This window comes from Equus caballus, chromosome 17 (assembly GCF_041296265.1).
Source record: "Equus caballus isolate H_3958 breed thoroughbred chromosome 17, TB-T2T, whole genome shotgun sequence".
Lineage (NCBI taxonomy): Eukaryota > Metazoa > Chordata > Mammalia > Perissodactyla > Equidae > Equus > Equus caballus.
Genome location: NC_091700.1, coordinates 18,106,734 through 18,134,672, shown reverse-complemented (window position 1 = coordinate 18,134,672; position 27,939 = coordinate 18,106,734). Strand labels below are relative to the sequence as shown.

The window sequence follows — 27,939 nt, the reverse complement described above, 5'->3', positions numbered from 1 at the left end:
CCTAAAGCTACCCAGCTCTCCTCCCTAGAAACAAACCACTATTTTAAATTTTTCTCTTACTATAATCTTTAAAAAGTGAATTTTTCCTCCTAAAAAGGAATCCAGAACATTGGCTGAAATTGCAAAAGCAGAGTTGGATGGCACCATTTTGAAGAGCAGACCTCTCCGAATTCGTTTTGCTACACATGGAGCAGCCCTAACTGTCAAGAACCTTTCTCCAGTTGTTTCCAATGAGCTTCTAGAGCAAGCATTTTCCCAGTTTGGTCCAGTAGAGAAAGCCGTTGTGGTTGTGGATGATCGTGGTAGAGCTACAGGAAAAGGTTTTGTAGAATTTGCAGCAAAACCTCCTGCACGAAAGGCTCTGGAGAGATGTGGTGATGGGGCGTTCTTGCTAACAACGTAAGTTTCAAATGTCTTTCTTCTGTGCAGTTACATATGGGTTTCTCTCTGTTTTGGATGTCTGTCTTGTCTTGTAGTTTAGACTGTCTTGGCATATGGTAAGTAGGCATTGAGTAAATACTCAGTGTATATAAATAAATTTTTGTGTACCTCTAGGACTCAAAAGTCATACTTTCTTCAAACTTTAGTGTATTGATTCCTACTTGAATCTCAGGAATGTTTCATATTATGATTTTCATCCAACTTAACTGAATGTTGTATACAAAGCAAAATTTTATATTTAAATTAGAATGAATGATATTTTAATGAACTTTGAGATAATTTACAGACATTAAAATACACTGAATTTTAGTGTAGAGCTCAATGAGTTTTAACAAATGTATGTACTCATGTAACCTACCACCACAAGCAAGATATAAAACATTTCCATCATTCAACCAAAGTTCCTTTGTGCCCTTTTGCAGTTGTTCCCCACCCCTTACCCTTGTCCTAGACAGTTATTGATATTTCTGTTACTATAAATTAGTTTTGTCTTTTCTACTATTTTATATAAATGAAATCATATAGTGTGTTCTCTTTTGTTTCTGTTTTCTTTTTTTATTTATTTATTTATTTATTTATTTTTATTAATGTTATGATAGATTACAACCTTGTGAGATTTCAGTTGTACATTTTTGTTAGTCATGTTGTGGGTACACCACTTCCCCCTCCGTACCCTCCCCCCACCCCCCCTTTTCCCTGGTAACCACCAATCAGATCTCCTTCTCAATATACTAATTTCCACCTATGAGTGGAGTCATATAGAGTTCGTCTTTCTCTGACTGACTTATTTCGCTTAACATAATACCCTCGAGGTCCATCCACATTGTTGTGAATGGGCCAATTTCGTCTTTTTTTATGGCTGAGTAGTATTCCATTGTGTATATATACCACATCTTCTTTATCCAATCATTAGTTTCTGGGCATGTAGGCTGGTTCCACGTCTTGGCTATTGTAAATAATGCTGCAATGAACATAGGGGTGCAACGGACTCTTGAGATATCTGATATCAGGTTCTTAGGATAGATACCCAGTAATGGGATGGCTGGGTCATAGGGTATTTCTATTTTTAACTTTTTGAGAAATCTCCATACTGTTTTCCATAGTGGCTGTACCAGTTTGCATTCCCACCAACAGTGTATGAGGGTTCCTCTTTCTCCACAACCTCTCCAACATTTGTCGTTCTTGGTTTTGGATGTTTTTGCCAATCTAACGGGGGTAAGGTGATATCTTAGTGTAGTTTTGATTTGCATTTCCCTGATGATTAGCGATGATGAACATCTTTTCATGTGTCTATTGGCCATATTCATATCTTCTTTTGAGAAATGTCTGTTCATGTCCTCTGCCCATTTTTTGATCGGGTTGTTTGTTTTTTTGTTGTTAAGTAGTGTGAGTTCTTTGTATATTATGGAGATTAACCCTTTGTCGGATAAGTGGCTTGTAAATATTTTTTCCCAATTAGTGAGCTGTTTTTTTGTTTCAATCCTGTTTTCCCTTGCCTTGAAGAAGCTCTTTAGTCTGATGAAGTCCCATTTGTTTATTCTTTCTATTGTTTCCCTCAACTGAGGAGTTACAGTGTCCGAAAAGATTCTTTTGAAACTGATGTCAAAGAGTGTACTGCCTATATTCTCTTCCAAAAGACTTATTGTCTCAGGCCTAATCTTTAGGTCTTTGATCCATTTTGAGTTTATTTTGGTGTGTGGTGAAAAAGAATGGTCAATTTTCAATCTTTTGCATGTGGCTGTCCAGTTTTCCCAGCACCATTTGTTGAAGAGACTTTCTTTTCTCCATTGTAGGCCCTCTGCTCCTTTGTCGAAGATTAGCTGTCCATAGATGTGTGGTTTTATCTCTGGGCTTTCAATTCTGTTCCATTGATCTGTGGACCTGTTTTTGTACCAGTACCATGCTGTTTTGATCACTGTAGCTTTGTAGTATGTTTTGAAATCGGGGATTGTGATTCCGCCGGCTTTGTTTTTCTTGCTCAGGATTGCTTTAGCAATTCGCGGTCTTTTGTTGCCCCATATGAATTTTAGGATTGTTTGTTCAATTTCTGTGAAGAATGTTCTTGGGATTCTGATTGGGATAGCATTGAATCTGTATATTGCTTTAGGTAGTATGGACATTTTAACTATGTTTATTCTTCCAATCCATGTGCAAGGGATGTCTTTCCATCTCTTTATGTCATCGCCTATTTCTTTCAAGAGAGTCTTGTAGTTTTCATTGTATAGATCCTTCACTTCCTTGGTTAAGTTTATCCCAAGGTATTTTATTCTTTTCGTTGCGATTGTGAATGGGATAGAGTGCTTGAGTTCTTTTTCTGTTAGTTTATTGTTAGTGTATAGAAATGCTACTGATTTATGCACGTTAATTTTATACCCTGCTACTTTGCTGTAGTTGTTGATTATTTCTAATAGTTTTTCTGTGGATTCTTTGGGGTTTTCTATGTATAAGATCATGTCGTCTGCAAACAACGAGAGTTTTACTTCTTCGTTACCTATTTGGATTCCTTTTATTTCTTTTTCCTGCCGAATTGCTCTGGCCAGCACCTCCAGAACTATGTTGAATAGGAGTGGTGAAAGTGGGCACCCTTGTCTTGTTCCTGTCCTCAGAGGGATGGCTTTCAGCTTTTGTCCATTGAGTATGATGTTGGCTGTGGGTCTATCATATATGGCCTTTATTATGTTGAGGTACTTTCCATCTATACCCATTTTACTGAGGGTTTTTATCATAAATGGGTGTTGGATCTTGTCGAATGCTTTCTCTGCATCTATTGAGATGATCATGTGGTTTTTGGTTTTCATTTTGTTGATGTAGTGTATCACGTTGATTGACTTGCGGATGTTGAACCATCCCTGTGTCCCTGGTATAAATCCCACTTGATCATGGTGTATAATCTTTTTGATGTATTGCTGTAATCGGTTTGCCAAAATTTTGTTGAGGATTTTTGCATCTATGTTCATCAGTGATATCGGCCTGTAGTTCTCCTTCTTTGTGTTGTCCTTGTCAGGTTTGGGGATCAGAGTGATGTTGGCTTCATAGAATGTGTTAGGGAGTTCTCCATCTTTCTCAATTTTCTGGAACAGTTTGAGGAGAATAGGTATTAAGTCTTCTTTGAATGTTTGGTAGAATTCTCCAGAGAAGCCGTCTGGTCCTGGACTCTTGTTTTTGGGGAGGTTTTTGATTACCGTTTCTATTTCCTTACTTGTGATTGGTCTATTCAGATTCTCCATTTCTTCCTGATTCAGTTTGGGGAGATTGTAGGAGTCTAGGAATTTGTCCATTTCTTCCAGGTTGTTCAATTTGTTGGCATATAGTTTTTCATAGTATTCTCTTATGATCTCTTGTATTTCATTGGTATCTGTTGTGATTTCTCCTCTGTCATTCCTGATTTTATTAATTTGCGATTTCTCTCTTCTTTTCTTGGTGAGTCTGGCTAGGGGTTTGCCAATTTTGTTAATTCTTTCGAAGAACCAACTCTTTGTTTCATTGATCCTTTCTATTGTCTTTTTTGTTTCAATATCGTTTATTTCTGCTCTTATTTTTATTATTTCCCTCCTTCTACTGACTCTGGGCCTTGTTTGTTCTTCTTTTTCTAGTTCTGTTAGGTGTCGTTTGAGGTTGCTTACGTGAGCTTTTTCTTGTTTAGTGAGGTGAGCCTGTATTGCGATGAATTTCCCTCTTAGGACTGCTTTTGCTGCATCCCAAATGATTTGGTATGTCGTGTTCTCATTTTCATTTGTCTCCAGATAATATTTGATTTCTTCTTTAATTTCTTCAATGATCCATTGTTTGTTGAGAAGCGTGTTGTTTAGTCTCCACATTTTTGCACCTTTCTCTGCTTTTTTCTTGTAGTTGATTTCTAGTTTAATAGCGTTATGATCAGAAAAGATGCTTGATATTATTTCAACTCTCTTGTATTTATTGATGTTTGCTTTGGTTCCCAAAATATGGTCAATCCTTGAGAATGTTCCATGTGCACTTGAGAAGAATGTGTAACCTGCTGTTTTTGGATGAAGTGTTCTATATATATCTATTAAGTCCATCTGGTCTAATTTTTCATTTAATTCTATTATTTCCTTGTTGATTTTCTGTCTGGATGTTCTGTCCATTGGTGTTAATGGTGTGTTGAGGTCCCCTACTATTATTGTATTGTTGTTGATGTCTTCTTTTAGTTCTATTAAGAGTTGCTTTACAAATTTTGGTGCTCCTGTGTTGGGTGCGTATATATTTATAAGTGTTATGTCTTCTTGGTGGAGAGTCCCTTTTATCATTATATACTGTCCCTCTTTGTCTTTCTTTATCTGTTTTGCTTTGAAATCTACCTTGTCTGATATTAGTATAGCGACACCTGCTTTCTTTTGTTCATTATTAGCTTGGAGTATTGTTCTCCATCCCTTCACTCTGAGTCTGTGTTTGTCTTTGGGGCTGAGGTGTGTTTCCTGGAGGCAGCATATTGTTGGATCTTGTTCTTTGATCCATCCTGCCACTCTGTGTCTTTTGATTGGGGAGTTCAATCCGTTTACATTTAGAGTGATTATTGAGACGTGGGGGCCTACCACTACCATTTTGTGTCTTGTTTTCCGGTTTTCTTCAGTTTCCTTTGTTTCTCGTCCCATGGTTTAATCTGTTCTGATGTAGAGCTGCTATTCTCTGTTGTTGTCCTTCTACTTATCTCCTCTGCTCTTGGTTTTGAAGCCCCTTTCCTTTTTTGGATTTTTCAGGAATGAGGGTTTTCCTGAGGATTTCCTGAAGAGGAGGTTTTGTGGCAATGAACTCCCTTAATTTTTGTTTATCTGGGAAAGTTTTTATTTCTCCATCGTATTTGAAGGATATTTTCGCTGGGTAGAGAATTCTCGGCTGTAGGTTTTTGTCCTTCAGATTTTTGAATATATCATTCCACTCTCTTCTAGCCTGTAAAGTTTCTGCTGAGAAATCTGCTGATAGCCTGATGGGGGTTCCTTTGTAGGTTAGTTTCTTTTGCCTGGCTGTCCTTAATATTTTCTCCTTGTCGTTGACTTTTGCTAGCTTCACTACTATATGCCGTGGAGTTGGTCTTCTTGCATTGATAAAGTTTGGAGATCTATTGGCTTCTGTCACCTGAAGATCCATCTCCCTCACCAGATTTGGGAAGTTCTCAGCCATTATTTCTTTGAATAGGTTTTCTGCCCCTTTCTCCTTCTCTTCTCCCTCTGGTATACCTATAATCCTTACGTTGCATCTCCTAATTGTGTCTGATAATTCTCGGAGAGTTTCTTCATTTCTTTTAAGTCTTGCTTCTCTCTCCTCCTCTGCCTGCAACAATTCTATATTGCCATCTTCCAAATTGCTAATTCTTTCCTCCATATTATCGGCCCTACTGTTCAGAGCATCTAGATTTTTCTTAATCTCCTCTATTGTGTTCTTCATTTCCAGTATTTCTGTTTGGTTCTTCTTTATCGTATCAAACTCTTTTGTGACATAGCTCCTGAACTCGTTGAGTTGTCGGTCAGAATTCTCTCTTAACTCAGTGAGTATTTTAATGATGGCTGTTTTGAAGTCATCATCATTTAGGTTATATATCTCATTTTCTTTGGGATTGTTTTCTGCGTATTTGTTACTTTCTTTCTGTTCTGGAGATTTAATGTATTTTTTCATATTGCTTGATGATGTTGATTTGTGCCTCCGCGTGGAGATAGAGTTTAGTTGCTCCTTTCACTTGTTTCAGCTGCTGCGGTGGGGGGAGCAGCTGTTTATACTTCACCAACCAGGAACCCTGTCCGTAGTTGCTAACTGGGCCTGGGCCCCTCTTCGTAGCCACAGTGGCCCTTTGGATTCCCTCCTCTGCCGTGGGGGCCGTCACGGGGGGCTTCAGGCTGCAGGTGCCTACTGTTGTTGCCCACCTAGATGTGCTCTCTCCTTGGGGTCTGCAACGGTGTTATGGGCTTTTCCAGCGGCCAGGGGTGGGATCACTTTTATTTGTCGCTCGGTTGCTGTCGGCACCCACCAAATCTCACTTGTCCTCTATGGGTCGCAGGAGAGCTATTGGCATCTTCTACAGTCTGTGGTTAGTACACCTAGCTATGCTGCTTTTGCCCTGGGGTCTTCCAGCCTTGTGGCTGGCGGCTGGGTGCCTTCTACTGGTGCTGTGCAGAGGCTTTCCCTAAGGCTTCTGTGAGCCTGTAGGGTTTCCCCCTAGGCTACTAAGCTGGGTCTCTGGAACTCTCTCCAGCCCCAGTCCTCTCCGAGATCTCCGGCAATCCCTAGTCCCACGGGGCGGGCAACAGCAGCTGTGGGTCGCCCCGCCCTCTGGGCTTCTGTCCGGGCCTCTGCCGGGAGCCCTGAGTGCTCAGCGTGGCCCCTCTGCTACCGGCAGACAGAGAGTTTTGTCTGCTGCCTGGCGGAGCTCCGGCGCTTCCCCTCCGGGTCGCCGATCCGATCCGGCCTTTGAAAGTTCCCCCGCCCCGGTCCTCTCCGAGATCTCCGGCAATCCCTAGTCCCCCGGGGCGGGCAACGGCAGCTGGGGGTCGCCCCGCCCTCTGGGCTTCTCTCCGGGCCTCTGCCGGGAGCCCTGAGTGCTCAGCGTGGCCCCTCTGCTACCGGCAGACAGAGAGTTTTGTCTGCTGCCTGGCGGAGCTCCGGCGCTTCCCCACCGGGTCGCCGGACCCGCCTTTGAAAGTTCCCCCGCCCCGGTCCTCTCCGAGATCTCCGGCAATCCCTAGTCCCACGGGGCGGGCAACGGCAGCTGGGAGACCTCCGTGCCCTCCGTGTCTCTCTCTGGGACCCTCCGGGCGCCCCGAGCACCAGGCCGGGTCTCCCCGCCAATGGCGGGGAGAGACTCTCCCCGCGGGCTCAGGTGTGCACCTCCAAAGTTTCCCTCTGCGTTTAGGAGTAATTGCGGGGGGTTTAAGTAGGGTTCTGGTCACCTGTTTCCACCGTCGCTCCTCTGTTGTGTTCTCGCTCCTGCCCTAGATGTGTGTGGATCCTCTGGGGGCGTCCGTTGGAAGAAAGCCGCTTGCGGGTACTAGGCTGCCCGTCGGGGTCGGAGAGTTTTCACCTATTTCCACATCCTCCCGGAGGAAAGTCCGTCCGCCTTCCGATGTATAGTCGCGTGGGTGTCTCAGACGTCCTGAGATGCTGTCTGGATATCCTTTGTCAAGCGATAAGTGTCCAAATAATTGTAGACTCGAAGGGCGAGAGACAAAGAGGACTACTCACGGCGCCATCTTGGAATTCCTCCCTGTTTCTGTTTTCTTTTGCTTAGCATAATGTTTATGAGATTTTATCCATATCATTGTATCAGTATTTTGTTCCTTTTTATGGGTGAGTTGTATTCCATTATAACCACAGTTTGTCCATTGACCTGTGGGTGGGTGTTCAAGGTGCTTCCAACTACTGGCCATCTTGAATAAAGCTATTATGAACATTTGTGTACAAGCCATTTTGTGAACATTATGCTTTCATGTGGCTTGGGTAATATTTAGGGGTAAATAGCTGTATGTTCATCTTTGTAAGAAGCTGTGAAGTTGTTTTCCAAAATGGTTGTACCATTTTACATTCCCGCCAGCAATGAATGGGTTCTAGTTGCTCCGTATCCTTACCAACACTTGATATTTTTAGTCTTTTAGATGTTCTAGTGAGTATAGGGGTGTCTCATTATGGCTTAAATTTTCTTTTCCTAATGACTAATGATGAGCATCTTTTCATGTACTGCTCTTTTGGCTGTTTCTATCTCTTTTTGTGAAGTGTCTGTTGAAATTTTTTGCCTGTTTTTTAGTTGAGTGATTCATCTTACTGAGTTAACAAATCTGGGTACAGGTCTGTACTATTGACTACTTCTCCCAGTCTGTGGCTGGCTTTTTAAGTTTTTTAATAGTATTTTTCAAAGAGTAGAAGTTTTTATATTTTGTGAAGTCTGGTTTACCAATTTTTTTTGTAGTTTGTGCTTTTTGTATCCTTATGGGATCTGTATTTTCTAAGGTAGCAAAACTTTTCTAATGTTTTCTTGAGAAATGTTATAGCTTTATTTATACCTGTGATTCATTTTGAGTAGAATATGAGGTAGCAATTCATTTTTTTCATGTAGATATCCAGTTGTTCCAGCACCATTGATTGAAAAGATTATAATTTCCCCTTTGTTAACTTTTACCTTTATCAAAAATCTAGAAGAAAAATCTGTGCTTTCTTTTCTCTGTCATTGATCAGTATGTCTATTACACCAATACTATACTTCCTTAATTACTTTGTCCTGAGCTTTGAAATCAGATGATATCATCCAACTTTATTCTTTTTTCAAAATTGTTCTGGTTACTATCGTTTGTATGTCATTACTGATTTTTTTTTTTGAGGAAGATTAGCCCTGAGCTAACTAGCCCTGAGCTAACATCTGCTGCCAATCCTCCTCTTTTTGCTGAGGAAGACTGGCCTTGAGCTAACATCTGTGCCCATTTTCCTCTACTTTATATGTGGGATGCCTACCACAGCATGGCTTGCCAAGTGGTGCCATCTCTGCACCCAGGATCCACACCTGGGATCTGAACCGGTGAACCCTGGGCTGCCGAAGCGGAATGTGTGAACTTAACCCCTGTGCCACAGGGCCGGCCCCTTCCTTACTGATTTTAAAGTCAGCTTTTGTCAATTAAAAAATTATGCTGGGTTTTTTTTTTCTTTTTGTGAGGAAGATTGTCGCTGAGCTAACATCTGTGCCCATCTTCCTCTGTTATATGTGGGATGCTGCCACAGCATAGCTTGATGAGCAATGCAGGGTCCCTGCCCCAGATCCGAACCCGTGAACCCTGGGCTGCTGAAGCGGAGTGCATAAACTTAACCACTAGGCCACAGGGCCAGCCCAAATGCAATTCTCATCAAAAGGCCAGCATAGGGGCCAGCCCGGTGGTGTAGTGGTTAAGTCTGCGTGCTTTGCTTTGGTGTCCTAGGGTTCACGGGTTTGGATCCAGGACGGACCTTGCACTATATGTGTCAAGCCACACTGTGGTGGCATCCCACGTAAAATAGAGGAAGACTGGCACAGATGTTAGTTGACAGTCTTCCTCACACACACACACACACACAAAATTGCATCAGCTCTACAGATGGTTCTCTGGAACGTTGACATCTTCACAGTATTGACTTTTTCCGATCTATGAATGTGGTGTCTCTCTCCATTTACCTGGAAATATTTTTAAGTACTTGCAATAGTCATTAAATCTGTTTCCTTATTTTACCTTATTTTTTTTTACTGAGAAAGATTTGCCCTGAGCTAACGTCTGTTGCCCGTCTTTCTCTCTTTTTTTTTCTCCCCAAAGCCCCAGTACGTAGTTGTATATTCTAGTTGTAAGTCCTTCTAGTTCTGCTGTGTGAGCCACCACCACAGCATGGCTAGTGACAGGTGAGTGGTGTGGTTCTGTGCCTGGGAACTGAAGCAGAGGGCACTGAACTTTAACCACTAGGCCATTAGCGCTGGCTCCTAAACCTGTTTCCTATAATCATGCCCTTCTTTTGCCCATGAGGAAGTTCTTGATGTTCATCCTTTGTCTTCAGACTGGATTTAGTGTAAAAGTTCCTTAGTTGATTATTACATTGATTCCTCTTATCTCTGTTAATTGTACCCACCTCTGGCTCTTATTGAGCTGTTGGTTGGAATCATTCAAATAAGGTTTGAGGAACTGGAAACAAACACAATGTAAAAAAATTGTTTCCTGGGGCCAGAGAGCTTAGTGTGGTGATTTGTAAAGCATTTTTCAGTTTGCTTTTGACTACTAAGTATTCATGCTAAAACTGTAATTCATGCTACATCTACTATTTTACAACACTGCCGGCTTGTTCTGTCAGAGACTGGTCTTGTTCCCTTTGCTTAGAGAATGCTCTGTCTCCAGATAATTACAGATCTTGCTCTCATTTTATTCACAGTTTGCTAAGATGTTATCTCATCAGAAAAGCTATTTTATCTTAAAATAACCATTCGCTCTACACCAGCATTGATGCTTTATTTTCCAATGTATTTTTCTTCATAGCACTTACTGTTCTAATTTGTATGTCCTTCTCTGTAGTAGAATGTCAGTTCCACCGGGGCAAGTGCTTTGTCTTGATCAGCACTAGTCACAGCACCTGTAGTCTAACAATTCCTGGCCACAGAGTAAGTTTATAATAATTAATGAAGGAAGGGAGGAACTGAAACAATAGGCAAGACATGTGATTAGTATTTTTTTCCACTACAAGCTTTCATTAATTGGTGTTTTTTTTAAAGTCAGAGTCAGGCATTAATAAATATTTAACGATTTCTTACGGGTAGCTTTTAGAATAATTTGAAAATAACTTTGAGGGAATGGGCAAGGTGTGACCATTTTATTATCTGTCAGATATTTCATAATCATGAGCTCTTAGATTTCTGCAACACCGCTGATTATTTGTCCAATTTTTCAGATGAGGAAATTGGCCCAGAGATGTTAATGTAACTCAGAGTGCACAGCTAATAAATGGTGGTATTTAGTCTGAGGCTAAATCCATTACTTTTTGTATTGTGCTACAAGTGGAGTGGTGTATTCTTTCTGTCACCTCTCCTTGCTCAGGAATTTTGCTATTAGTTAGACATCCTCATGGGGGCTGGCCGGGTGGTGCAGCAGTTAAGTTTGCATGTCCTGCTTTGGCAGCCTGGGGTTCACTGGTTCAGATCCCCGGTGCACACCTACACATCACTTGTCAAGTGATGCTGTGGCAGGCGTCCTACATATAAACTAGAGGAAGATGGGCATGGATGTTAGCTCAGGGCCAGTCTTCCTCAGCAAAAAGAGGAGGATTGGTGGTAGTTAGCTCAGGGCTAATCTTCCTCAAGAAAGAAAAAAATTCCCTTATAAAGCCACAATATAATTGTCACCCTGAGGAAGTTTAACATTTATTCAATATTCTTATCTAATTATTCAGTCCATATTTAAATTTCCCCCATTGCCTACTAATGTCCTTTATAACTTTTATTTTAATCTTGTATTCAATCAAGATCACGCATTGAATTTAGTTATCATGTGTATAATTTCTTTTTATCTATAATAGTTTCCCAAATGACAAAAATGTCAGTGTCATGACATTGGCATTTTTGAAGAGTCCAAAACAGTTGTTTTTCAGAATGTGCTTCAATTTGCATTTGTTTCCTCTTAGACTTTTGAGAGTTTTTACTGCTACTCTCTTATTTTAACTTTGTAGGAGAGAAGATTCCAAGACATGCTAGACCTTCTCCTTTACTTCACTACCTATTTTATTACGGTTGAGATTTATTCATTTATGATAAACCCAAGAATTTCTCCTTAGTAAAAATCATTTTTTTCTTCTTCTTCTTCTTTTTTTTTTTGCTGAGGAAGACTGGTCCTGGACTAAGATCTGTGCCCATTTTCCTCTGCTTTATATGTGGGATGCCTACCACAGCATGGCTTGACAAACGGTGTGTGTGTAGGTCAGCACCCAGGATCTGAATTGGCAAACCCCGGGCCACTGAATCAGAACGTGCGAACTTAACTGCTGCACCACTAGGCTGGCCCCAGTAAGAATCATCTTTTTATAAAGTTTTCCTTACTGTTATTTTGTGCGTTTTTTCTTATATCATTAAAATGCTGCATATTATTTCATTATAATTATTCCAGACTTAATTATGGTCATGTACCACTTAATGATGTTTTGGTCAACTTTGGACCGAATATAAGACGGTCGTCCCATAAGATTAATACCATGTAGCCTAGGTGTGTAGTCGGCTATACCATCTAGGCTTGTGAAAGTACACCCTGTGATGTTTGCACAATGATGAAATTGCCTAATAACGCAGTTCTTGGACCATATCTCTGTTGTTAAGAGATGCATGACTGTATTCCTCTCTTGGACATTGGATATCCCATTAGACATTTAGGTGGTTTCCCTTTTTTCTGCAATCACTAAACTTGTGACAATATGATACACAAATGTTTGATGATCAGTCTTTTTTCCTGGGTATAGATTTTTTTCTTTCCTTTCCTTTTCTTTCTTTCTTTTTTGAAGATTAGCCCTGAGCTAACATCTGCTGCCAATCCTCCTCTTTTTGCTGAGGAAGACTGGCCCTGAGCTAACATCGGTGCCCATCTTTCTCTACTTTATACATGGGATTCCTACACAGCATGGCTTGTGAAGCAGTGCCATGTCCTCACTCGGGATCTGAACTGACAAACCCTGGGCCGCCAAAGAGGAATGTGCGCACTTAACCACTGTGCCACCGGGCTGGCTCCCTGAGTGTAGGCTTTTTGGAGTAAATTTATTCCAGAGTTTCTTTGCAAAAAGCTTAAATGGTTTCTTTGTAAACTAATTGAATTTTGCTAACCCATACAGTATAACTTTTTTTTTTTTTGAGGAAGATTAGCCCTGAGCTAACTACTGCCAATCCTCCTCTTTTTGGTGAGGAAGACTGGCCCTGAGCTAACATCCATGCCCATCTTCCTCTACTTTACATATGGGCACCTGCCACAGCATGGTGTGCCAGGCGGTGTCATGACCACACCTGGGATCTGAACTGGCGAACCCTGGGCTGCCGAGAAGCGGAATGTGTGCACTTAACTGCTGCGCCACTGGGCCGGCCCCTGAAACTTTTTTTTAAGATATTATGTTTTTCCTTTTTCTCCCCAAAGCGCCCCCAGTACATAGTTGTATATTTTTTTAGTTGTGGGTCCTTCTAGTTGTGGCATGTGGGACGCCGCCTCAGCATGGCCTAATGAGTGGTGTCATGTCTGCGCCCAGGATCTGAAACAGTGAAACCCTGGGCTGCCGAAGCAGAGCGTGTGAACTTAACCACTTGGCCATGGGGCCGCCCCTAAACCTTTTTTTTTTGTGATCTGTTGTATTGGCAAAGGTTTGAAAATATCCAGTGAATGAAAGTGAAGCTACGTGAGTCTTTTTATAACTCCTGGTGCTAATGGAAGTTGGTCACTGTGTTTCTGGAAGGGATTTAAGTACTGGGTATAAAAACCTTAAGCTTCTTTGACTCACTAATATCATGTATTTTTTTTCTTTTTGAGGAAGATTAGCCCTGAGCTAACTACTGCCAGTCCTCCTCTTTTTTGCTGAGGAAGCCTGGCCCATCTTCCTCTACTTTATATGTGGGACGCCTACCACAGCATGGTGTGCTGAGCGGCGCCATGTCCGCACCCTGGATCTGAACCGGTGAACCCTGGGCCTCCGAGAAGCGGAACGTGTGAACTTATGAACTTAACCGCTGCACCACTGGGCCAGCCCCCTATCATGTATTTTTAAGTAAATATATTTGCTTAAAAGTTGGTATATTACTTTGTATCTGCTTTATCACTATTTCTAATAACAAAATATTAGAGATCTAAATTTATTTATTCTTTTAAAGATTTTATTGTTTTCATTTTTCTCCCCAAAGCCCCCCAGTACATAGTTGTATATTCTTTGTTGTGGGTCCTTCCATTTGTGGCATGTGGGACGCTACCTCAGTGTGGTTTGATGAGCAGTGCCGTGTCCTTGCCCAGGATTTGAACCAACGAAACACTGGGCCACCTGCAGCGGAGCGTGTGAACTTAACCACTTGGCCATGGGGCCAGCCCCAGAGATCTAAATTTATTAATAAGAAAATTGATCAAGTAGAATATACTTGCAGTGGATTAATACGTAGTTATTTTGCAAAGAATATTTTATGACTTTGGAAAATGCAGTACTCTTGAAAAGCATTCTTTTTTAAGGGGATATATAGCATAGAGAAAGAAACTAGACTAGTTGCCAGAGGCTCAGGGGAAAGGATATGGGGCGTTGACGGCTAATGAGTTTGGGGTTTCTATTTGGGGTGATGAAAATATTCTGGGATTAGATTGTGATGATGATTGCACATACTAAAAATCACTGAACTGTACACTTTAGAAGGGTGAATTTCATGGCATGTAAATTGTATCTCGATATAAATACAAACAAAACTAAACAAATGACAAACTCCACGTTTGTTTATGGAAGAGCATTTGGCTATGCACATATTCTGTTTTAACAGCTGCCCTAAAACTTATTTTTCTATAAGTAAAATATTAATTTAGCATGTAAAAAAAGACACAAAACTAGATGTTTGCTGTGATCCAAATTTGTGTTAACAAACTGATTATTAAAAAAAGACAAAGTAAAAATGTGAATATGTCAGCAGAAGTTATATTTGATTAGTGTGCTTACAGGTGTGTCTTGGGGATCTCCAGGACCACCCCTGGGTTTGGTGGTTCACTGAAAGGACTCAGGCCTCAGCATATAGTCTTATGACTAAGATTTATTACTGCAAAAGAATACAGAACAAAATCAGCGAAGGAAAAGTGTACGTGAGGTGAAGTCTGGAGGAAACTAGGTACAAGCTTCCAACAGTCCTTGCCCAGTTGAGTCACACAGGACTTGCTTAATTCATCCAGCAACTAATGGAGACATACGAATGAAGTATTAACTACCTGGGGAAGTTCAGCTGACCCTAGGAGTGTATGTTGTGTGTGCGTGTTGCGGGGTGAAGGATGGAGTATCAGTTTTGTAAGTTCCCTCATCTGGTAAATAGCAAAATTTCAGACTCCCAGCAGGAAACAAACTCAGAAAGTTTATGTTTAACATAAACCAAAGGATGCAAACAGTTTTGGCACACAAAACCAGCCTTATCCTATGGTGTGTGATAGCAGTTTCAGGCCTGCTTTGTCAACTCTTCTTTTCTTTTTCTTTTAAGATTTTATTTTTCCTTTTTCTCTCAAAGCCCCCTGTACATAGTTGTATATTTTCAGTTGTGGGTCCTTCTTGTTGTGGCATGTGAGATGCCACCTCAGCATGGCTTAATGAGTGGTGCCATGTCCGAGCCCAGGATCCTAACCAGCGAAACCCTAGGCCGGTGAAGCGGAGCGCGTGAACTTAACCACTCAGCCACAGGGCTGGCCCCTGTCAACTCTTTTCTGCACACAAGTGATTGTTCCATTAGTGATTTTTTATACTTTTCCTGTTTTATACTCATATTTGAAAGAGATTGCTTTTTCTTACATTTTATTTGCTTTATCACATATCTTTTTATTAAATGGGGTTACTTTTAGATGCTGAAGAAATATTTCTTTAATACAAACAACATTGTAATATTTCTTTTGCTTATATATTGGAAACAAAAGTGTTATCTAGACATATCTGCTGTGAGTGGAAGCATAAATTGCCAGTTATCTTTCCAGAGAATCACCCTTAACTCTTGGGGTCCCGTCAGTGTCAGCTGGGTCCAATTTTAGTTTTTCACTTGTTTTTTGAGCAATCCTAATTATTTGTAAGGATTGATATTTTATTGCTTATTTCTTAGAGGTCTTCAAAAGAACAAAAAGAAAATTTAAAAAATAGAATAAACTCATTTTTTCCCCTGAAAATTACTATATGGATCCATTGGATCATTTTATAAATCTGGGATAACGTTATCAGGTCCTAGTGATTTTATTTTTCCTTTATCATAAAACATCTTATTTAATCATCCTAGGAATTATTTTATCTTTATCAATATTCTTAAATTCTCAACTATGTTAAAATAGACTAAACTTTTAGCTCTGCAAAATGATGTCTGCAAAGATGGTTTCGTATTTAAATAAATTGGCATAATTACATAAGCCTTCATTTTTTTTAATTGCATGCACAAAATGTCACATTTTGTTTTGAGTCGTCGTTTTTCCTTATTTATCTTTATTTTTCTTTCTTTTTTTTCCTTCTTCTCCCCAAAGCTCTCCAGTACATGGTTGTATATTCTAGTTGTAGGTCCTTCTGGTTATGCTATGTGGGCGGCTACCTGAGCATGGCTTGATGAGTGGTGCTAGGGCTGCGCCCAGGATTGGAACTGGTGAAACCCTGGGCCGCTGAAGTGGAGCACGCGAACTTAACCACTCAGCCATGGGCCCAGCCCCTAAGTCACCATGTTTTTAATACTGTATATTCTACCTTGTTCTCACATTTCTACCTAAAGAGATATTTGAACAGCAGAGGGAGGATCAGTCACAAATATGTTAGTCATTATGTATTTTTACAGAAAACATGGAAACCTTAAATGTACACTAATTGGTATGGTTAAAAAATTATGGTACATGCATAGATCTGAAATGATGCCATTTTATATTGGGTGATACAAGATGTCTGAAGAAAGATTCTTTCTATGTAAAATTAGTGGAAAGGAAAATCTGAAGAGATACTCATGAAATATGGTCAGAGATACTCTCCAAATGATAGGATTTCACAGGACTGACTGACTTCTATGAAACTTATTATATTGTTTAAACTTTTCCACAGTGGAACATTTATCAATTTTACAACCAAACTAATGATTAATTTAGGGCAGAGTGGGGAGGAAAAAAACCTCACAGATAACTCCAGATTTTGTTTCCTTTTTAATCTTTTTTTCTGTGTAATTTACCTAGATTTGTAAAAAGAATAAGTTTAGCAATTACACCTATAAACAGAATGTGTTAGGTTTTTAAGACTTTTGTTAACACACAAAAATCAAAGTGAAATAAACAAGGTGGATAAGAAAATGGACAAAGGCAGCTTCCACAGGGAGTGGTGTATACAATGAAACCATCAATGTTCACATTTAGCATATATCCCAATACAATAAGTCACAGTCCCTTAAGGACATCACTTGTACACCACACATGGTCTTTTTGTATTATATGATATGATGAATGTGATTGTGAGTGACCTTTGTTCACTTATTCATGTATATCTTTGGAAGTAGAATTGAAAGGGGGCCCGCCCTGTGGTCTAGTGGTTAAGTTTGGTGCATTCCCCGTTGGCAGACTAGGTTTGGTTCCCAGGCACGGACCTGTACCACTTGTTGGTGGCCATGCTGTGGCAGCAACTCAAGTACAAAATAGAGGAAGATTGGCAACAGATGTTAGCTCAGGGTGACTCTTCCTGAGCAAGAAAAAAAAAATGCAATTATAGGAACAAGGTAGAAATATATAACATTTGTATTGGTCAAGTTCTCTCCCAGAGGGCTGTACTTGCCCTCCAATGGAAAAGAGTGTCTAGTCGTCCAAAGTGATATGTTGAAAATTGAAAATTGATAGTTACAACACTTGACGTTATTTTAGAGTATAGTAGTCATGTCATTATATTCTCTAATGTTGTTCACCATTTCCTTGACTTCATAAAATTAGTCGTCACTTCCAAGTAATTCTGTCATATTCTGAGTGACAAATGATCTGCTTAGTACATTTTCCTTCTTGAGTTTCCTTTTCTGGTTTTTCTCTTGGAGGTGGTGGTGGCCTTGTGGTATTGAAGGGGCGGGTTTGAGTTTCTGTCTGTCTTTGCCTCTGCTCAGGTGTAGTTCATATCTGGCTGTGTTATTATTCCAATGTTTGTGGCCCTGCTGTGGCCTGCAGTGGGTAAGTGGTCCATATGGTGCATCTTACTCATTTTGTCCCTGGGCCCCTTTGGGTCTTCTTAGAAGTACTACATCCTCTCGTGGGTTGAGTGGTCTCACCAGCTCTCAGCTGCTTTCTCATATCTCATTGGATTGCATGTACTTTCTGAGATTGTATTTACTCATTCTTTATTACGTTTCTCTTTTTACATGTTGGATATGAGGTCTCACCCTGGAAATTGAGGCCTGTAAGTCTCTTTACTTGGGGTTCCTGTGCATTTTATCTGAGATCTCTATAATTGTCTTCATCACCTCAAGATATTGTACACTTGCGTCCAGTTCTTTTTCTATCCCAAATGTCTACTAGCTGAGGAATCATTTTTAAATAAACATTTTATATCTTTCTTTTTCCTATATTTTAGGACTTAAAGTCTTTGTTAATCTCTGGGTCTTTGTTTATTTGCAGAGGGACGCTTTTGGAATCCAGAAAGCCCCTTCACCTCTCTAGCTCTTCTGTTACCACCTCAAAATTTAACAGTGATTTGTTTTTCTCTGAAGCATCTCTGTTCAGAAGGTGGTATCAATAGATTTCACTATTGTTTGCATGGTGAGAGAGTGATAGCAAGGAAAATTTTATTATCAATATATTATCCACTCCGCTTATTTCCCTTTTTTGTCTTTCCTCAATGAGCTTTCCCTTCTTCCTGTTTTACTTAGGAAAATAGTAAAGAAGGAGGGTTTCCAAGTCATTATCTACTATTGTTTCCCTCTTCCCTCCAACTTCCTCCTTGAATGTGTTGTGTCCTCTGGCTCCCCCTCCTTCCCTTTTTCTTGGCTGATATCCTTGAGGTCTGTCTTTATGTTTTAGAAATATTTTTCTGAGCCAGACTGAACAAGACACAGAGGGAAGCTGGGAGGTAGGCAGAGATGGGAGTTTGAGACGGTGGGACATGAGATTGATGACACCACATGGATAAAACATAAGTTATTCCTTTCCATCATACTTTGTAAGAGTTAGCTACAGTGGTTACACAGGTTCATTCTTGTTGATTTACGTTTCTGTCATCTTCAGTAGACTCTGCTCTAAAAACAGGCATTCATCTTTGATGTTCACCTGTGTCTGGTGCTGCACATGTTTATTGACTTTTTATGACTATATATGATAACTTCTGAGACATTTTTCTCAAGAGATCCAAGTATATATCTTGGAATTGTTATAAAATATTTCTAGAAGGATGTTAATTCCAGACACTGTATTTTTGTTAATACTTTTTGTCTATCTAGGACCCCGCGTCCAGTCATTGTGGAGCCTATGGAGCAGTTTGACGATGAAGATGGCTTGCCAGAGAAGCTAATGCAGAAAACTCAACAATATCATAAGTAAGATTTTATTAATAAAGATATTTTAAATATGTGCTATCAAGGATATTTCTTACATCACATTTGTTATCCAGTATTGTTGGATTAGAAGGTGTTGTGTTTAGTCATATAATCTGGTTAATGGACTGGCCTGGTCTACATGGAATGCTAGTTTTCTTTTGTATATCGGTAAAACATTAACTTTACTAAGAAAAGTCTCTACTTTTATAATTGGGGCAGGGGTGGATAGGTAGGAGGAGACTGTCAGTAATATTTATGCTAGAGAAACAATGAAATATAGGTATTGTGAAAATATTTCTGTAATTACTATGCTTAAGGTGTATTGTAAGTTAAAAGGAGACTTTTTTAGGGGGTAGAGTAGGGGAGGTCCGAGTTAAATGACTTAGCACAGGGGAAGAACTTTTTAGAGATGAAAAAGAAAAATAACCTATTTGCAAAATGTTTGTATTATTCTTTTGCCAGTTGTTTTTCACTTAGTATCATATAGGTATTTTTATGTAAGTTGCCCATATGAATAACATTGTGTTATTTATTTATTTATTTTTAAAGATTTTATTTATTTATTTTTTCCTTTTTCTCCCAAAGACCCCCCCCGGTACATATGTGTATATTTTTAGTTGTGGATCCTTCTAGTTGTGGCATGTGGGATGCTGCCTCAGCATGGCTTGATGAGCAGTGCCATGTCCGCGCCCAGGATTTGAACCAGTGAAACTCTGGGCCGCCAGCAGCAGAGCATGTGAACTTAACCACTCGGCCACAGGGCCAGCCCCCACCTTGTGTTATTTTTAACCAATCACTTGTTTATTACAAGAAATAAAACTGTAACACATTTGCATCTGTGCATTTAACAAATATTGGAGTGCCAGGCACTGTTCTAGGAGCTACTAGTGCAGCTTTGAACTGTTTCTGCCCTCTTGATGCTTTCATTTCTGGTGGTGGAGATACATAATATATAATAAATAATGAACCAAAGATTATGAAATATGTATTAAGCGGTGAGAAGTAGTAGTTTAAAAAACCACTAATGTGAGGTATAAAGCCTTAGATGAAAGAATATGCATCTTTAAAGTTGATTAATCTTGGCACATGGTTCCCCAGGAACCTTACACCCATTTACACTCATTGGTGTATGTATATAAATATTTTTCTTCATCCTGACAAAAAAATGGATGTTATGATTTTAAGATTTGATAGATTATGTTCAAAACGATATTTTATGCACATTGTTTTAATTAGCATTCTTTGATTTTAGTGCATTTAAATGTTTTTCCTTGTAGTTGATTTAACTATGAGTCCTTGCTATATGCCTGATGTTGGAGATGTATCAGTGAACAGAGTAGACCAGAAATTCATGTTGTGTGGGGGTGTTAAGGGGAGTAAACAATAAAAGAAGTGGAACGAAGACAGGGAAAAGTGGGTGCTGTGGAGCAGAGGATTGTGGCTCTTTTATACAGGTGGTTAGGGAAGCCTACCTGACAGGGTGATGTTGATTAACATCTTGAGGAGGGGGTGGAAGCTAGCCTTGTAGCTATCAGAAATGGGGTGGGGTAGAGAATAGTGATCTCGGCAGAGGGAATAGTAGCTATAAAGAGCCTCAGGGCAGACTCTGGCATGTCCCAGGAACAGTAAAAAGGCTGATTTGGATGAAGCATAGTGAGTAAGGGGGAAATAGTAGTGATGAAGTAGAGGTAGGACATATTGGGGAGAATGCGAACTGTTGGGCCTTGAAGGCTACTGAGCTGACTTTTGCTTTTGTGTTTTATGAGAAAGGAAGGAGCAGAGTAGTGACTTAATCTTAACAGGAACTTTCTGACTGCTGTTTTAAGAGTAGATTCTTAAGAGCCAAGGGTAGAGTTGGGGAGATAAGTTTAGGAGGCTACTGACATGGAGTAGTCACGGTGGTGATGGTGAGAAGTGGTCAGATTGTAGATATAGTTTGAAAATAGACTTTGGATTTTGCTGATGGATGTGGAGATGTGGGAGAAAGAGTTAAAAGCATGATTACAAGGTTTTGGGCCTGAGTAACTGGAAGTATGGAAATTGCTAATGACTAATTTGGAGAATCCTGTAGGAGGAGCAGATTTTGGGGGGGGAAGATCACAAACCCTGTTTTGGACATGTTAAGTTTGAGATGGCTTTTGAACATCCAAGTGGAGATGTTAAGTAAGTAGTTGGATTTCCATCTGCAATTTCTGTGAGCTGTCTGGGCTAGAGTTATCACGTGATAGAAAACTATGTCAAAAGACTGACCTTGGAATACTCCAATATGTAGAGGTTGAGGAGATCAAAAGGAATCAGCAAAGACTGAGTGGGAGCAGTCATTGGAGTAGGGGGGCAACCAGCGTGTCTTGACAGCAAGGGGTGAAACTATTTCAGAGAAGGATCAGTGGTAATTGGTTGTAACTCATAACCATTTTAATTTCTCTTATGAAGCTATTTTTCAAAGACTTATTGTGATATCCTATTTACTTGACTTTTTTTCTAGTTAAAGCTTTTCATTACGAATTTGAAATAGAGTATACTATTGGATTCAGGAATTGAACTGGAATTATTGGAGTGTTATGAGAAATGGAATTTGTATTGCTCACTTTGGTAGGACATGTACTATAGGTGATATTTGTTTATCTAATGAATTCGTTATCCCAGAAAACCTTAGAAGATCTTGTTATATTCCCAGTTTTACTGCTAAAGAGTTATACTCAGAAGGGAATGTTCCAAAAGTATGTGAACCATGATTCAAATTCATTTTGTTTCAATAGTGTTTCCTTTGGGAGAAAGTGAAGAATTTTTTATGTTTATGATTTTAGTCAACGTCTGACTTAGGAATTACTTACAGACTAAGGGGCTAGCCCAGTGGCATGGTGGTTAAATTTGCATGCTCTGCTTTCGTGGCCTGGGCTTCACAGGTTCAGATCCTGGGTGCAGATATGCACATACCGCTTGTCAAGCTGTGCTGTGGTGGTGTCCCACATACAAAATAGAGGAAGATTGGCACAGATGTTAGCTCAGGGTCAATCTTCCTCAAGTGAAAAGAGACAGATTGGCAACAGACATTAGCTCAGGGCCAATCCTCCTCACCAAAAAAAGAAAACAAAACAAAAACAACAAACAAAACTACTGACTAATAAACAATTCTTTCAGAAAAGTTAGTGAGTGGTAGATCCCTCTATTCCTTTCCCTTTTTCAGTCAGTACTTTAAGAAGAAAAAAATCCAAGTCAATTTTTTAGGTATAGAACTCCTAGATCATGGTTAACTTTGATTTTCCTTATATACCTTTGAAGATCTTTGAAGCTGTTTCTTGTTATTACATCCTTTCCCTCTGTGACAACCTCCCTGTCTCCCAACTTTATCCTACCCTCCCAAAATAAAAGTGTGATGCAAAGCATCTATACTTTTATGGGTGGGGTGGGGATTGTGTTCTTATCAATAGTTTTTAATACAAGTTATGATAGGTAAGAATAATTGAAGAATTTCTTTGAATTTCAGGTGCATTCATAGGTCTTTAGTTTTTAAAAAATTTCTTGGTCGTTTGCTTATCATTTATTCGTTCATTCAAGAAATTAATAGCAAATATGTACAATGTACCAGATAGTGTGCTAGGTACTTGAGGTACAGCAATTAACAGACAAATTTTATGTCCTCATTGAGTTTACAGTTTAGCAAGGGAAAAAAAGTATTAAATAACTACAGTTGTAGTAAGTTAGACCTTTATTTTTTGGCCTAGCTACTTAACTTGGCACATAACACTCAATAAACTCCGTCTGCTTTTACTACTATCCCTAAAAGTTAATTACTTTTAGAGAAAAAAAATCTGATTCTGGATGGTTAACTTAGGACATATTTGATTCCTATGTTGCAGACTGCCTTAAGTGAAATTGTTGGTTGATTGAAAATCAGAAAGGGCTTCATTAGAGGTGATAATTAGGGGAGTGCAGGTTGCCTAGGTTTGAATCCTGGTTCCATTACTTATTATTTGGGCATCCTACGGCACTTTCTCAAACTGAGGCTTGTTAAAACCTGCATTACAGTGTTGCCATGAGGTAATTGGAGTACTTGCCTGGACATTGGAGTGCAGTGATTCAGTACAGTGCCATGGACATTGTAAGTGCTCAGTAAATGGTAGTTCTTGTTATCCTTATTTTACCTTTTAAACATAAGTTTCTGCATGTTTTCAAATGTAAACTTAGGGAAAGAGAACAGCCGCCACGTTTTGCTCAACCTGGGACATTTGAATTTGAGTATGCATCTCGATGGAAGGCTCTTGACGAAATGGAAAAGCAGCAGCGTGAGCAGGTTGATAGAAACATCAGAGAAGCCAAAGAGAAACTGGAGGCAGAAATGGAAGCAGCTAGGCACGAACACCAATTAATGCTAATGAGGCAAGGTAAAAACGGGTTTTGTATAGTTGGGGTATGTTTTTTTTATTCTTGAGGTTCATTTATATTTCCCACTGATACCTGTTACTAATTAAGTTACCAGTTAGGATTTAGAGACCATTGGAACTCAACATATTAGAAACAAAAATCTCCCTTTTCCAAGAGAATTTCCTTAAAAAAAAAAAAACTTATTAAAAGTAAGTTTTACCTATATAAGTAGCATTGTTGGAAGTAATTAGGGTTGTTAAATTTTGCCAGTAGCAAGTACATGATTCTTCTGGCAAAACGAGAAACATAGTTGGTAGTTCTTGTGATGTAGATATGGCATAAAGTCACATATTAAGATTTTGTTTGATTGGGGCCGGCGCAGTGGCGCAGCAGCGCAGCCGTTAAGTGTGCATGTTCCGCTTTGGCGGCCTGGGGTTTGCCTGTTTAGATCCCGGGTGCGGACATGGCACCGCTTGACAAGCCATGCTGTGGTAGGCGTCCCATGTATAAAGTAAAGGAAGATGGGCACAGATGTTCGCTCAGGGCCAGTCTTCCTCAGCAAAAAGAGGAGGAGTGGCAGCAGTTTGCTCAGGGCTAATCTTCCTCAAAAAAAAAAAAAAAGATTTTGTTTGATGGAAAGAAGAATTAGGACAGATGTTGGCCATTTAAGATTATTACTATACATCAGAAGATTAGAAGTATATATTCTTTGGAAGAAATGAGAAAAATTCATGTATGCTGATAGATATGGGGAGTCAGAAAGACTAATTCTGTTACTGACAAGATTTTAAACACTTGACACCTGAGCTAAGTGCCGTCTTAATAGTTGATAATTTATTCTCATATTAACTGGTCTAATCCCTAACGTGACATGACAAGCTGCTTAAATATATCCCAGAAGCTCCCTTCTTCTTCCCTTTTCCTCTTTCTAGGTTTCTTTTTATGCCTGCCTATCTTTATTGTTCTCTCTCCACCACCTTCTTTTCTGTTCTTTAATTCTCCAAATAGTTGTTCCTGGCTCTTCCTACCACTCCTTTTTTCCACTATCTGTAATAGTTTTGTATTTCTTAAAATAAGCATCCGATTGTTTTCTATTTGCTCTTAAGTTTTGTTGTTTTGTTGTTTTAATTTAGCATTTCAGTAAATGGTTATCTGCCTTCTCTTGGCTTCCCCCAGAGATGAAGGCACCGCAGATGCCTGCCTGGGTTTCTGTAGTAGCCTTCTTACTGGCTTTTGTGCCATCTAATCTAGGCCTCTTCTGTACTGTTGTTTATATGATAGCCAGTATTTCTTTTACAGGTGAAAATTTGATCATCATCCATCTTTAAATGTTTTTGGTAGATTCTCATTTCCTTTAGGATAAAGTCCAGGGTTATTTTTTTTCCTATTCAGTAAATGTTTATTGAGCAGTTACGATCACGTCCCTGAACAACTATGCTTATGTTAAATAAGTTAAAACAAAATCCAACTCAACAAACAGTAGATACTAGCCAGATGTTTCTGGTTTCATTTGGACCCTAAACATAGTAGTTCTGTAAGTTCACTCTTCCTCTAATAAAATCATGTAATATGTTTAAAACTAAGTCTCGTCTGTTATAGAACATGTGAAAATCATTACCTAAGATAAAGTTACAGAATTTTGGCTGCTTAGAGCTGGAAGAGAGAACTTTAAGTTTATCCAGTCCAGTGGTTTTGTGGTTTTAAAATTTGATTACACGTCAGAATCAACTGGGAAATTTTGAAAAAATTAGTTTCCTAAGCTCCATGATTCCTGTAGTACTTCTGCTCAGTATGAATTGTTCTCTTGTCATAGCCTGCCAGGCACTTGCCCCTTTGTTTTCCCACTCTACAGTCATGCCATAGTTAGGAAATAACATTGATTAGATATGAAAACATTTGTGCTAAAAGATATTTGTTGCTGCTGCTGACAAACAGTAGTATAACAGTCATTACGTCAGCACGTATTTAATGTTAGTTATAGAAGACACTGTCTCAGGTACTGAGGATATAGTGATGATAAAGAACGACATTTCTTTAGGCTTCGTAGAGCTTTTTTTTTTTTTTGAGGAAGATTAGCCCTGCTGCCAATCCTCCTCTTTTTGGTGAGGAAGACTGGCCCTGAGCTAACATCCATGCCCATCTTCCTCTACTTTATATGTGGGATGTCTACCACAGCATGGCTTGCCAAGCAGCGCCATGTCCGCACCCAGGATCCGAACCAGTGAACCCCGGGCCGCCATAGTGTAACGTGTGCACTTAACTGCTGTGCCACCGGGCCGGCCCCTCATTAAGCTCTTAAAAAGCTTTGCCTCCCTTCTAAGGGCATTTTTGCCTCCCTCCTAAGGGCATCTTGACTTTTGAAGCGGAGTAATTTTGGAGTTATTTCCCATGAGCTTTTATTTTATTGCTTTTTGTGTGTTTACAGGAATACCTCATTTTATTGTGCTTTGCTTTATTGCACTTTGCAGATACTGCGTTTTGTACAACTTGAAGGTTTGTGGCAATCCTGCCACAAGTCTGTTGGTGCCATTTTTTTAACAGCATTTGCTCACTTCATGTTTCTGTGTCACATTTTGGTAATTCTTGCCATATTTCAAACTTTTTCATTATTACTTTATTTGTTATGGTGGTCTGTGATGAGTGATTTTTCACATTACTATTGTAATTGTTTTGGGGCACAATGAACTGCACCCATATAAGGTGCCAAACTTAATTGATAAATGTTGTGTGTGTTCTGACTTTTCCACCGACGGGCCGTTTCTCCCCCTCTCTGCTTCTCCTCTTGCCTGCATATTCCCTGAGACACGACAATATTGAAATTAGGCCAGTTAATAACCCTACAGTGGCCTCTAAGTGTTGAAGTGAAAAGGAAATTTGTGTCTCTCCCTTTAAATCAAAACCCAGAAATGATTAAGGTTAATGAGGAAGGCAGGTTGAAGCTGAGATAGACCAAAAGCTAGGCCTCTTGCAGCAAGCAGTTAACCAAGTTGTGAATGCAAAGGAAAAGTTCTTGAAGGAAATTAAAAGTGTTATTCCAGTGAACACATGAATGCTAAGAAAGTAAAGCAGCCTTATTGCTGATATGGAGAAGGTTTTCGTGGTCTGTATAGAAGATCAAACCAGCCACAACATTCCCTTCAGCCAAAGCCTAATCCAGAGCAAGGCCCACTCTCTTCTGTTCTCTGAAGGCTGAGGGAGGTAAGGAAGCTGCAGAAGAAAAGTTTGAAGCCAGCAGAGGTTGGTTCATGAGGTTTAAGGAAAGAAGCGTCTCCATAACATAGCAGTGCAAGGTGAAGCAGCAGGTGCTGATGTAGATGCTGCAGCAAGTTCTCCGGAAGATCTAGCTAAGATCACTACTGAAGGCGGCTACACTAAACAGCAGAGTTTCAGCGTAGATGAAACATCCGTATATCGGAAGAAGATGCCATGTAGGACTTTCATAGCTAGAGAGGAGAAGTCAGTGCCTGGCTTCAAAGGACAGGCTGACTCTCTTGTTAGGGGCCAGTGCAGCTGGTGACTTTAAGTTGAAGGCACTGCTCATTTATCATTCTCCAAATCCCAGAGCCCTTAAGAATTATGCTAAATCTACCCTACCTGTGCTATGTAAATGGAACAGCAAAGCCTGGGTGACAGCACATCTATTTCCTACATGGTTTACTGAATATTTTTTTTCCTTTTTGAGGAAGATTAGCCCTGAGCTAACATTTGCTGCCAATCCTCCTTTTTGCTGAGGAAGATTGGCCCTGAGCTACCATCTGTGCCCTTCTTTGATTTTGTATGTGGGACGCCTGCCTCAGCGTGGCTTGATAAGCAATATGTATAGGTCCACACCTGGGATCCGAGCTGACCCCTACTGAATCTTTTAAGCCCACTATTGAGACCTGCTGCTCAGGAAAAATGATTTCTTTCAAAATATTACTGCTCATTGACAATGCACCTGGTCATCCAAGGGCTCTGATGGAGATGTACAAGAGATTAATGTTGTTTTCATGCCTGTTAACACAACGTCCATTCTTCAGCCCATGGATCAAGGAGTAATTTCAACTTGCAAGTCTTATTATTTGATACATCTCATAAGGGTATAGCTGCCATAGATAGTGATTCCTCTGATGGATCTGGGCAAAGTAAATTGAAAATCTTTTGGAAGGGATTCACTATTCTAGATGCCATTAAGATGTTTGTGATTCATGGGAAGAGGTCAAAATATCAGCCTTAACAGCAGTTTGGAAGAAGTTGATTCCAACCGTCATGGATGACTTTGAGAGGTTCAAGACTTCAGTGGAGGAAGTAACTAGATATTGTGGAAATAGCAAAACACCTAGAATTAGAAGTGGAGCCTGAAGATCTGACTGAATTGCTGCAATCTCATGATAAAACTTGAAAAGATGATGAGTTGCTTCTTATGGAGGAGCAAAGAAAGTTGT

General features: G+C 39.8%; 1 protein-coding gene across 25 annotated transcripts in view; it reads left to right on the top strand.

Moving 5' to 3' along the window:
- The window catches only part of PSPC1 (paraspeckle component 1), a 109,793-nt gene that overhangs the window by 6,864 nt on the left and 74,990 nt on the right, over window positions 1–27,939 (top strand). For all 25 annotated transcript variants that reach the window (XR_002800950.2, XR_011427647.1, XR_011427645.1 and 22 more), the window contains exons 2-4: window positions 98–399; window positions 19,055–19,150; window positions 23,339–23,535. Coding sequence is in view for 2 of the 25 variants with exons in the window: in XM_070239402.1 (XP_070095503.1) it covers window positions 98–399; window positions 19,055–19,150; window positions 23,339–23,535 (595 nt within the window). In the remaining 23 variants the exon portion in view is untranslated. The remainder of the gene's footprint in view (window positions 1–97; window positions 400–19,054; window positions 19,151–23,338; window positions 23,536–27,939) is intronic.